The following is a 12944-nucleotide window of genomic DNA, read 5'->3' on the forward strand; positions in this document are numbered from 1 at the left end:
CATATAAAGTGCGTCGAAAATACCTCGAAAACTCTGATTGTCGTTTTTCCAGAAACGGTTTAGTGACTACTGATAAACTGAGAGACGGACTCGCTTATTTTGACTCTACATTCACTGAGCGAAGTTCCTCGGAAATCGGGTGATGGCACTTGCCGTGTTCTTCTCGTGAGTGCAGCAGACAGCCGACACGTGGAGGTGCACGCTCTGTCGTCATGTGGCTGTTGCGCCTGCTTCGCTGCAGTGGCGAGTTTGGGACTCAGCGTTCTAACAGCGGTTTTCATTTTAACAGCCTCTGGCTCGTTTGTTTTTGAATGCACCTTAGAGTACGGCAGTTGTCTTTTGTAGAGTTATCGCTGCGTCATACTAAAAACGTAACGAGCTCTATGAGCTAAGAACAATACATCGACACCAAACGTGACAAATTTCTCTCGAACAGAGAGTGCCTGAAACTGGAGCTACTTGCACATCAAATTTCTGGGTCAGGGGAAGCGGTGCCATTTTTCGGCAGGTTTGAAAAGTGTTTCCAGCGAGAGAAGCGGCGAGCGTTCCCTGCGATTTAACCCATTCGGGACGTAATCTCGTGTAAAGGGGAAGAAGCGCCCGCAGCGCGGAGAGACGGTAAATGCGCTCAAAGTGGATGCAGAGGAGACATCAAAGGGCGCGCCGGCAGCCAGCAGCCGGCAGCCGCCCCCTGGAGTGCCTTCTAATTAGGCGGCGTCGCCCGCCAGTGTTTAGCGCTCGCTCGCTCGCTGCCAACTCGCTGGCGACGACTCCGCTCCGGCTGCTCCCCGCCCCGCCCCTCTCCGCCCCCGCGGTCCCCGCCCCCTGCGAAAAACGCGCTGCGGGGGCGGCAGGCCCTCTCGGCGCGGCGTCGCGGGTGGGAGACCAGTCGCCGGTGCGCGACCCGACTGCTGCACTGTCGCAAAATTTCAAATGAAGCACGGCACTACATTCTTTTATTTGGGTTATTTGTGGGACGTAAACGGAAAAAGATTATCGATGAATCCAACATCAGAATTCGGGACCAAGTCCTTTTGGGATACGTGAGGGAGATTTTCCCTTAGAAGTGGGTGTGGGAGACATTTATGTGTTACATCAAGGTTAGAGTAAAACAAAATCCCATTTAGCCTCTTAAGGGGGTAAGACGTCAAACAGGCCGACTTGGAGCAGGAGAGGCACCACAGGACATTTTAATTTCCACTGTCTATACTTTTACAATTAAATTCATAAAACTTCGTCAGCATGACCAGGAAGGATTCAGAATTCACACTCATAGTAGCGGAAGTTCGAAAACATAACTTTTTTACTTACTAATGGCACCATTTGTTGCTATAGGTACACTTTTCTTCATAAGTAAGAGAGATGGTTCGATAAATTTTGCACAGCATGCAAACCATACTTAAAAGTGTATCAAACTCTAGAACTTTCCAAATCTATTAAAAACTGTTGTTAAAATTGAGATAACTAACTACAAAATTTGTTTTTTTTTCTAAACCTGAAGTTTAACATACAACAGATCATTCGCTTTTTCATAAATTAAATAAATTCTAGAGTTTCATATACCTGTAAGTATGGTATGGATGCTGTGCAAAATTCATCGAAAAATATCTCTAACATATGAAGAAAACTGTATTTACAGCAACAAATGCAGCCATTACTTAGTGAAAAAATGATGAAATTTCACACGTAAAAAAAATTATTTTGTTATGTTTTCGGGCTTCCACTGCAATGAGTGTGAATCCTGAATCCTTCCTGGTGATGCTGACAAAGTTTTATGAATTTATTTGTAAAAGTATAGACACTGGAAATTAAAATGTCCTGTGATTCCTCTCCTGCTCCAAGTCGATCCGTTTGAAGTCCTACCCCCTTAACAACCACAAGATTACATTGTTGGAATAAAAATTAGTACATCTTTTTAGATGTTTTCAAATGACTTATGATTTGATGAATTCTTCTCGGGTTATCAGACACGGGTCGTCAATAAATTGTACTGAAAGAAGGACAACACTAATGATGTTTGACAAGTGACGAATTTGAGTAGCGCAGCATTGTTTTCAGCATAACTACAGCTACATCTACATGACTACTCTGCAGTTCATAATTAAGGACCTGGCAGAAGATTCATCGAAACAACTTCAAGCAGATCCAGTCTCGAACAACGTACGGGAAGCACGAACACTTAAATCTTTCTGTGCGAGCTTTGTATCTCTTGTTTTGTTATTATGATCATTTCTCCCTTTCTAGGTTGGCGAGAATAAAATATTTTCACCCTCTGAGTAGACACTTGGTGATTGAAATTTCACGAGAAGAGCCTGCCGAGACAATATGATAGCACTCCAGTTCGCTTAAAAACGAGATGACCTTCCTTGAACGTTTTCGATATCGTTCGTCGTTCCCACATGATGCGGGTTCCACACTGCACAGCAGTACTCCAGAAGAGGGCGGTCAAGCGTAGTGTAAGCAATGTCTTTAGCAGCCCTGTTGCATTTTCTAAGTGTTCTGCCAATAATTCGCATCTGGTTTGCTTTCCCCACAGCATCGTCCATGCGATCGTTCCAATTTAAATTATTCGTAATATTAATCCCGAAGAATTTAGTTGAAGTTACAGCCTTTAAATTTGCGTGTTCTACCATAAAGCCGAAATTTAGCGGAACCCTTTAAGTACTCATGTGAATGACCAGACCATTTTCGTTATTTAAAATCAATTGCCACTCTTGTCTATCTTGTCTAAATCGTTTTACAGTTTGCCATGATCATCGAATGACTTTATAAGACAGTAAAGAATCATCTGCAAACAATCTAAGAGTGCTGCTCAGACTGCCTCCAAAATAATTTTTGTAGATAAGGAATAGCAGAGGGCCTATAATACTTACTTGTGGATGGCGGATATTAGTTCTCTTTTACTCGAAAATTCCCGTCAGTTATTACGAACTGTGACCTTTCTGGCAGGAAATCAGAAATCGAGTCGCACAACTGAGGCGACACTTCCCAGGAATGCAATTTGATTAGAAGTCGCTTGCGAGGAACGGTGTCATTAGCCTTCTGGAAATATTAAAATTTAAAATCGGTTGGCCATTCCGTTTCAATAGTACTCATTACTTCGTGAGAAATAAGAGCTAGTTGTGTTTCACAAGAATGATATTTTCTCAATCCTCGTTGGCTGTTTGTCAACAACTCGTTTTCTGTGAGGTAACTCGCAATGATCGAACAGAATATATGTTACAAAATCCTACTGCAAATCGACAATAGCGATGTGTGTCTGTAATTCAGCAGTTTACTCCTATTTTCAGTCTTGGGTATTGGCATAGCTTGTGCCACTTTCCAGTCTTCGGTACGGATCTTTCGACGAGCTAAAGGTTGTAGATGACTGCTATGTATGCAGATATTGTATCAGCATACTCTGAAAGGAACCTAACTGGTATACAGTGTATACCAGAAGACTTGTTTTTATTAAGTGATTTAAGTTGCTTCGTTGCACCGAGGATATCTACTTCTAAGTTACCCATGTTGACACCTGTTCCTTATAAAGGACACACACGCTCTTTGGGTGTTTCTGACTAAAGTTCTTCTAATGTAGTGTTTGCCAGATACGCATTTGTGCGAAACGACACGCATGGAAAAAGGAATCGCGTGCTAGGTGTTGCAGTGAACGATGTCAAAAATACGGAACTCCATGTAATGCTAGGCAATTTACTGCACTTCCATAATGTGTTGGAAGAAAGAAAAAACCTTGTCGATCCAGAATAGGGGACTAGATAAGTGACAACTCTGCTGAAATTAATTACAGATGAAATCTGTGTGCAGGACCGGGACTCGAAACAAGAACCTTGTGTTCACCGCCAAAGTGACATGAAATGGAACGAGCTCGTAACGTCGGTTGTGGGGAATGAGAATGGTCGACTTTTGTTTCTGGGGAGAATTCTAGGAGAGTGTAGTTGATCCAGAACAGCGACCGCGTACAGAACACTTGTCTATTCTTTTTAATTGTTGTTCGAGTGTTTGGGGTCCCCACAAGTTAGTATTAAAGGAAGATATTGAAGGAATTCAGACGCGTATTGTTACCGGCACGTTCGATCAACATGCGACTGTTACGGAAATTCTCCATGATCTTCCCTGAAGGGAAGAAGACGCTCTTTTCTCGAAGCACTTTTGAGAGAATCTAGGGAATCGATATTTGCAACAGACTGCAGAATGATCCTACTGCCACCAACGTACATCTCACCTAAAGACAGAGAAGTCAAGTTAAGACGTCTTGTATGAAATCATACAAATAGTCGTTTTTCTCTCGTTCCATTTGCTAGTGAAACAGGAGAGCGCGGTACAGGATACGCTCCGCTATGCATCATATACTATCTCCCGAAGTATATATGTACACTTGCGAAAAAAAAAAAAAAATTACAACATCCTCAAGCACGAAGTTACTTTATTGACAAGTGAGGTGACGTGTAGTTCATCGGTGTTGCGGTATATGATAACAAATTCACATCACGTGAGACAGGTATGTCACAGTGAAGGGTGTCCGAACAGTCACTTCAAATGACAGGGTAAATGTCCGCCTGCTTAGCTGTGTGGTAACGTGATCGCATCCCACGCAAGTGGGTGCGAGCTCGATTCCCAGGCGGGTTGGAGATTGTTGTGTTGTCATCATCATTTCATTCTCATCACCGGCGCGCAAGTCGCCCAATGTGGCGTCGACTGAAACAAGACTTGCACTTAGCGACCGAATTGGGTCTCCCGGCAACGATGCAGTACGCTCATTTCCGTTTGACAGTGTAATTTCCCCTTTCCCGTCCCCCTAAGGAGGCTACTCAGGCATCTATTCGCGCATGAAAACAATCATAAAGATGCCGATTGACATCCCGCGATATACTGTCCCAAGCATGTTGCGTCTTTTGTTGCATTTCGGCGGTGGTTCTTGGAGGCCCTGCAGAACGAGAAGTTGCCCCTTCATCATGTTGAACAACTGTTCAGTTGACGAAAAATCTGCTGATCTTGCTATCCAGGGAAGTTTTATTACACCATGAAGACCACGTTGCATTGTATCATCCGTGTCCTGATGAAAAAGTGCCTCACCTTCCTCTGACAAATGACTCTAGTATCGATATAACAGGCTGCGCAAGGTAGCGGGGACTGGTTACTTTGCCCTGCAGAAACACCAAATGTAACCGCAAGTTGTAGCTGATGGCCACTCAAGGCATGAAGGCTGGCGTTGTATCTGTGTCTCGTGAATGCGCTCTGGAGTAAGCAGCTCACCACGTCGGCACCGTACAAGTGTACTCACATCACTCGCATACAAACAGAACCTACCCTCATCACTGACGACAACTGACCGCCATTCTGCCCTTCAGGCAACTCTTTCAGGACGCCATATGAATGTACGAAATTTTTCCAGATATTTGGAAGCCAAAGTTTGGAAATAAATAATTTCGATGAGTGGAAGTAAAATCTCGTACGAATTTGGAATATAAATCAATAAGTTTTATTAGTAGAATTATATGCATTTCCTGTTACCCAGGTTAATCGTTCAGAATATAAAGTTTTAATTATTATGTAAGAAGATTTATTAGGAGAGTAGTCCTGTTTTATGTAATTTATTATTTGCACGAAGTCCAGTCTCCGTGTAGTTAAAAGGGAGATAAGACGTAGTGTTGACGGCCAAAGTAGTCAAAGGCGGCAAAGAGTCTCCTCCACGACCCGTGCAAGGGGTCGTTTATATTTTAAGTTACCGGGGAGTTGTCTGCGAAGCCCAGACTTGTTAAATATTCTTCTTATCTGTAGAATAACTTAATTTTTACTAAAAACCATGACTTCGCAACTTCGATCTTTTAAATCTTTTATTGCAACACGTATTAGATGATAAGTGTCTCGCTACAGGAAACCATGTGAGTAGCGAATAACAAGCTTTATTGATGTAAACTTCTGATAAAAAGGAAATGCCGTGTGTGTAGGGCCTCCCGTCGGGTAGACCGTTCGCCTGGTGCAAGTCTTTCGAGTTGACGCCACTTCGGCGACTTGTGCGTCGATGGGGATGAAATATTGATGATGAGGACAACAGAACACCCAGTCCCTGAGCGGAGAAAATCTCCGACCCAGCTGGGAACAGAACCAGGGCCGTTAGGTATGACATTCCGTCGCACTGACCACTCAGTTGTCAGGGGCGGGCAACTTATGGTTACTGTTGTTCCTTGACAGCGTGGCTGGTGCAGAAAACACCTTGCCGTCTTTGACTACTTCTCCCCTCAACACTCCAAGTACGTATTCAGCTCACCTGGAACGGAGTGTAGACCAGGTGGAATACTTCGTGCAAATAATAAAATACACAGAACAGGACTCGTCCCCTAATTAATATTCTTACAAAATAGTTAAATCTTTATATTCCGAACGATTATTCTAGATAACAAAAATGCATATAAATCTACTAATAAAGCTTGTTCATCTATAATCAAAATTAGTATGAGATTTCACTTTCACTCAACGCAATTATTTATTCCCAAACTTTCGCTACCAGATACCTGGAAGATCTCTTACACTCACAACCAGCGTAGCCATGCTTTGCAGTGTCGTAGTGTCAGCGGTTCCCTGGCCGGAGACTCAGGTTATCTTAATCCTGCTACAAACAGACGGTCTCCATTGGTTTCTGATGGAGTACAGGTGCAAAAATACACCCATACTTCATCCCTAAATGAGTTCGGTAAGCCGCAGCTAATCACGCAATGCATCAATCTTGACGTACGTTTCTACTACGCGGACGTTCAGGACCTACTGTACAGGTGTGGGAATGTTCCACGGATCACTGTTGAAAGCACCGACGTACCACAGATACCTTGTGCCAAACATGCACAAATATATGTTTATATATGTCCATCCAGCTTGCTGTACGCCCACAATGCGAACCAGTTCAAATGGCTGAAGCTCTTCAGGAAGAGAACATACCCGTCGGTAGGGCATAGCTGTATCAAAGAATGAGTGTTTCAAAAACTGTTCAACTCGAAGTTAGTGCCTGAAGAGTTAAAACAAGGGGGGGGGGGGGGGACAGACAGGCTTCCTGAGCGCCATTTTGATCACTAATGATGAGAAATGAATCAATAACACTATAACACCTGAGTATGCTCATATGCCGGCCGCGGTGGTCTCGCGGTTCATGCGCTCAGTCCGGAGCCGCGCGGCTGCAACGGTCGCAGGTTCGAATCCTGCCTCGGGCATGGATGTGTGTGATGTCCTTAGGTTCGTTAGGTTTAAGTAGTTCGAAGTTCTAGGGGACTAATGACAACAGATGTTAAGTCCCATAGTGCTCAGAGCAATTTGAACCATTTTTAGTATGCTCACATCATACCCCGGCACCACTGAACGCAATCCTTGAAGGTGTTGCACAAACTTTACGCCAGTGTAGATGTATGTTGTCTGATAAAAAGTATCTGCAAACCCTCGTGTAAGGCACTATTAACAGCTAGATGTCACGAGAGGCGGACAGCTAGTATAGAAGAAGGTGGGGGGTGCTGTGTTGTCAGCAAAATGGCGGCAGCATAGCGGGTCGGCCATGAGAGCTCAGAGTCTTCGAACATAGGCTAATCATTTAATGACACATGGATAACGTTTCGGTAAGGGATGTATCGATTCATAGGCAGATCTCATGTAATAACGAACAGGAATAGTCAATTATTTCGAAGAGTGGTTGTAAAAATCTCATGAAAGCAGCAGAAGGAATCACTTGTCATTCACCTGCTACCACCAGTTCAGGGAGTTAAAAGAATGTTATATAATAGTCGTAAGCCACATTTAGTAGTAATTGCTAAACGACGCTTGAAATGGCGTACAATCTGTTGAGTACAATCATGATCGAATTAATCAGTAGAAAAGGTATTTGATAAAGAGCTGAAACATACACATACATAATATATGAACAAAACAAAAATACATTTACAATTAATGTTACGTCCAGTCACCTTCGGCTCCGATAATTGTTTGACATCTTTGAGGCAAGCTTGAACCCAAGTTTCCCATGTATTCAGGTGGAAGAGACCTCCAATTCAAAGTGGAGGTCTTTTATCCTTGCAACTTCTTTTTGGTGTAAAACCATACACTTTCAATAGGAATAGCACCAGGCGACTGTGAGGGCCAATCCAGTACCTGGACACATTTCTCCTTTTACAGTCGCTGCAAAGCCTGCTGCAGTGCTTCCGATCATTGTTGTCCTGCAGTATCCAGTCTTCCTTTTCGCTGATGAACCACTATTTGGCAGTAGACATCAAGGCAATTCAAGGCACTCCGGCTTCAGGCCACAAGTAGCCCATCGGGACCATCTGACCGCCGTGTCATCCTCAATGAGGATGCGGATAGGAGGGGCCTGTGGTCAGAACACTGCTCTCCGGTCGTTATGATGGTTTTCTTAGACCGGCGGCGCTACTATTCGGTCGAGTAGCTCCTCAATTGGCATCACGAGGCTAAGCGCACCTCGAAAAATGGCAACAGCGCATGGCGGTCCGGATGGACACCCATACAAGTGCCAGCCACGTCCGACAGCGCTTAATTTCTGTGATCTGCCGGGAACCGGTGTACACACTGCGGCAAGGCCGTTGCCAGTGGCCATCAAACATCTATGATAAATAAACACGAAGCGTAAGCTGCACTCGTATCTTCTCTTGTGTACCTCAGTCATGAATTCAAAGTGAACTAATGCTTTATGGACACTGCATGAAGGATACAGGTTCTCTCAGTTCGGTTGTGAAAGAACTAATGCGATATTTTTTGCATTTTTGTGTAACGCCGAGCTCGCTCTTACTTAACAGACTGTAAGCGATTCTGATGGACAGTGGGTGACTGGAAATTAGCGATCTGGAGTGATTATCACGCTGTACTCTGTGGCAATCCGATAGAAGAATCTTGCTTTGGTGAATGTCTTTAGGACAGTAAAGTAAGAAAAAGATAACCTTACGATGTGGTGGTGGTTTTCATTGTTACTCTGTGGTCTCCTTACTGCGCTTAAGAAAAGACCAACAATAAGGATATGAACAGATTTTAAAGCACTGTGTACTGCTTGCAGTAGAGGAACTGTTCGGAAACGATGATAACATGTATCAGCATGACAATGCACCTTACCGTAAAGCAACATCTGTGACGCACTGGTTTGTATACGATAACATTCGTGAGATAGACTGACATGCTCAGGTTACTGCCCTGAACCCAATGCAACACCTTCTGTAGAAGTTAGAAAGTAGACTTAATTCTGGATCCTAGCGTCCGTAATACACTACTGACCAATAAAATTGCTATACCAAGAAGAAATGCGTTTGATAAATGTGAATATATTATACTAGAACTGACATGTGATTACATTTTCACGCAATTTGGGTGCATAGATCCTGAGAAATCAGTACCCAGAACAACCACCTCTGGCCGTAATGACGGTCTTCATACGCTTGGGCATTGAGTCAAACAGAGCTTGGGTGGCGTGTACAGGTACAGCTGCCCATGCAGCTTCAACACCATATCATAGTTCATCAAGAGTAGTGACTGGCGTATTGTGACGAACCAGTTGCTCGGCCACCATTGACCAGACGTTTTCAATTGGTGAGAGATCTGGACAATGTGCTGGCCAGGCCAGGAGTCGAACATTTTCTGTATCCAAAAAGGCCCGTACAGGGCCTGCAACATGCGGTTGTGCATTATCCTGCTGAAATGTACAGTTTCGCAGGGATCGAATGAAGAGTAGAGCCACGGGTCGTAACACATCTGCAATGTAGCGTCCACTGTTCAAATTGCCGTCAATGAGAACGTGACCGAGACGTGTAACCAATGGCACCCCATACCAACACGCCAGGTGATACACCAGTATGGCGATGACGAATACACGGTTCCAATGTGCGTGCACCGCGCTGTCGCCAAACACGGGTGCGACCATCCTGATGCTGTAAAGAGAATCTGGATTCATCCGAAAAAATGACTTTTTGCCATTAGTGCACCCAGGTTCGTCGTTGAGTACACCATCGCAGGCGCTCCTGTCTGTGATGCGGCGTCAAGGGTAACCGCAGCCATGGTCTCCTAGCTGATAGTCCATGCTGCTGCAAACTTCGTCGAACTGTTGGTGCAGATGGTTGTTGTCTTGGAAACGTCCCCATCTGTTGACTCAGGGATCGAGACGTGGCTGCAAGATCCGTTACAGCCATGCGGATAAGATGCCTGTCATCTCGAGTGCTAGTGATACGAGGCCGTTAGGATCCAGCACGACGTTCCGTATTACCCTCCTGAACCCACCGATTTCATATTCTGCTAACAGTAATTGGATCTCGACCAAGGCGAGCAGCAATGTCGCGATACGATAAACCGCAATCGCGATAGGCTACAGTCCGACCTTTATCAAAGTCGGAAACGCGATGGTACTCATTTCTCGTTGTTACACGTGGCATCACAGCAACGTTTCACCAGGCTCTTTGTGTATGAGAAATCGGTTGGAAACTTTCCTCATGTCAGCACGTTCTGTGAATGCTCGGAAAAGCTAATTATTTGCATATCACAGCATCTTCTTCCTGTCGGTTAAATTTCGCGTCTGTAGCACGTCATCTTCGTGGTGTAGCAATTTTAATGGCCAGTAGTGTAGTTAGCTTCTTTGGATTCGGCTTCCTCCAAAGACTGTGTGAAACGTCTCTCAAAGTGTCCGCAGCGGAGCTCAAGCTGTCATAAAGGCGATAGTTGCATACATTCCACATTAACGGCCACTAATAGATTCTACGACAGATTCCATTTAGAATCAGGAATAATGTTGTATGTCCTATTTCCTTCAGACGGCAGTTTCTGTCACCTTTCCAAATATTTACCTCCATTCTTGAAGTAAACAATACAGTACGAAAACACAAAGGTCGTGTGTGGATAAGAGGGGAAGGCAGGTGTCCGCCACCCAGAGGCTACTGCAGAGCGAGGACCGGCCCCACCTGCAGTGGTTAAGGAGGCCCGCCGCGTTCCCCTCCCCCACCTCTCCCCCTCACACCGCCCCCGCCGCCGCCGCCGCCGCAGATCAATCCTGGGCCGCCTTGGCTTGCAGGGCACGTTTTAATTTGATGTAGCCGGGGCCCGGCCCCATACAATCAGCTGTGATAATTCCGCCATTCAGCGCTCATCAGCGACACCATTTTGGCGCTATTACTGTCGCTTCAGGCGCCCGCGCCCACCGCCTCCACCGACGGCCCCCCGCCCCCGCCCCTCGCCGCAGCTCCGGGTGCCAGACCGCCAGCCGCCCCCGGCCTTCGGGTCATTAGTATGGCGCCGCAACTTCTGCGCTCTGCTGTTTAAAGGCGCACGGGCAAGAGAGAGGTCGGTTGATGCCTCCGGTCTACTTTGCAGTTCGCCTTCTGGAGCCGTAGTCTCGTCAGACGAGCAAAACGTGAGGTGTCTTCCGTGTCTCTTCAAATGCACTCTACATCACCATCGAAGATCGCTAATTTTTTTAATGATTTCCCCCATAGCTGTTGTTATTCTCATCAGTCCTAAGACTGGTTTAATGTAGCTCTCTATGGTATTCCGTCCTGACCAAGCCACTTCATTTACGAATAACCACAGTTAAATTTTCTTCGCCAACTCCATTCAGTATATCCTCATTACTTACTCGATGTATCCGGTCAATGCTCAGCATTCTTGTGTAGTACCATATTTCAGAACATTCTGTTATCTTCATCTCTGAACTGCTTGGCATCCATGTTTCACTCACGTAAAGGCTGTGTACCTGAAAAATACCTTCGAAAAGACTTCCTAATACCTGAATTTATATTAAATGTTAATAAATTCTTGTTTTTCAGAAGCCAGCCTGAGTTTTATATCCATTCTACTTCGGTCATCATCAGTTATTTTGCTGTTCACATTGCGAAACTCACCTACTATTTCTAGTGCCTCATTTCTCAATCTAGATCCCTCAGTAGAGCCTGATTTAATTCTACTATATTCCATGACAATTGTTTTATTCTCGTTCATGTTCATCTTCTAAGCTCTTTTCAAGAAACTATCCATTCCATTCTATTCCTCTTTCAGATTCTTTGCTGTGCCTGACAGAATAAATACGTCATTGTAAAATTTCAAAAATATCATTTCTTCTCCGAGAACTTCAATTCAGTTTCGGAATTTCTCCATGGTTATCCTTAACGGCTTTTTCAATGTATAGATTAAATAACATCGGGGATAGGCTACAAAAATTTCTCACTCCTTTCTCATTCACAGCTTCACTGGATGTCCTTGGACACGTATAACTGCTGCCCGGTTTCTGCACCAGTTGCGAATAACCAATTGTTCCATTTATTTTATCCCTCCTATCTACTTCATTTCAAGGAATATATTCAAGTCAACGTTGTGAAAGGCTCCCACCCCCAACTAACAATCGAATAAGAATATTCCCCTTTCAACTCATGTAAGTAACTTGTATTGTATATCAACAACTTAAGATTAATGTCAGTGTTCAGTGCGAGAGCGCCAGTCCCAACACTTGCCTTAAAAGAAATGAACTCTTGTGTTCAAAATCATTAGGTCTTATTGCTTGCACTTATTGTTTATGATAGGACTATAATAGCAATCAGTCAATTAGTACTGGTCACACTTTATTCTTCGAACTAGGCATTTCTCCTGAAAATTGCGAGGGATTTATTGTTGAATGGTCCTATCACGGTTCAACACTGCCTCCTCAAATTCTACAATGTAAGTTATAAACCAAGAATGGTGAAGTTCTGTTGTTTCAGCGACCCTGTTTTCAAATTTCGTAACTAAGTGCGCAGAGTTAATCGTTTCATATCCCCTTTGGCAAAACAGTAAACCGTTGTTTGACATGTACTTTACAAATGAAGTGTGTGGGTGTACATAATTTTATGTGGGTAATGAAAATGTCATTCAAACATAGTTCATCAGACTCTTTCAACTTCATCGCTTGTTTTCTTTGAAGTCGGACCCACAGTTGCCACGAGTTCAACAAT

General features: G+C 44.3%; 1 protein-coding gene across 1 annotated transcript; it reads left to right on the forward strand.

The window, feature by feature from the left end:
* The first annotated feature begins 622 nt into the window (after positions 1 to 622).
* On the forward strand, positions 623 to 11283 carry LOC126273273 (translation initiation factor IF-2-like). Its single transcript, XM_049976816.1, has 2 exons — positions 623 to 895; positions 11149 to 11283. Exons 1-2 carry the CDS (start codon positions 623 to 625, stop codon positions 11281 to 11283), a joined length of 408 nt encoding a protein of 135 aa, XP_049832773.1.
* The last annotated feature ends 1661 nt before the right edge of the window (positions 11284 to 12944 follow it).

Source organism: Schistocerca gregaria, chromosome 5 (assembly GCF_023897955.1).
Source record: "Schistocerca gregaria isolate iqSchGreg1 chromosome 5, iqSchGreg1.2, whole genome shotgun sequence".
NCBI lineage: Eukaryota > Metazoa > Arthropoda > Insecta > Orthoptera > Acrididae > Schistocerca > Schistocerca gregaria.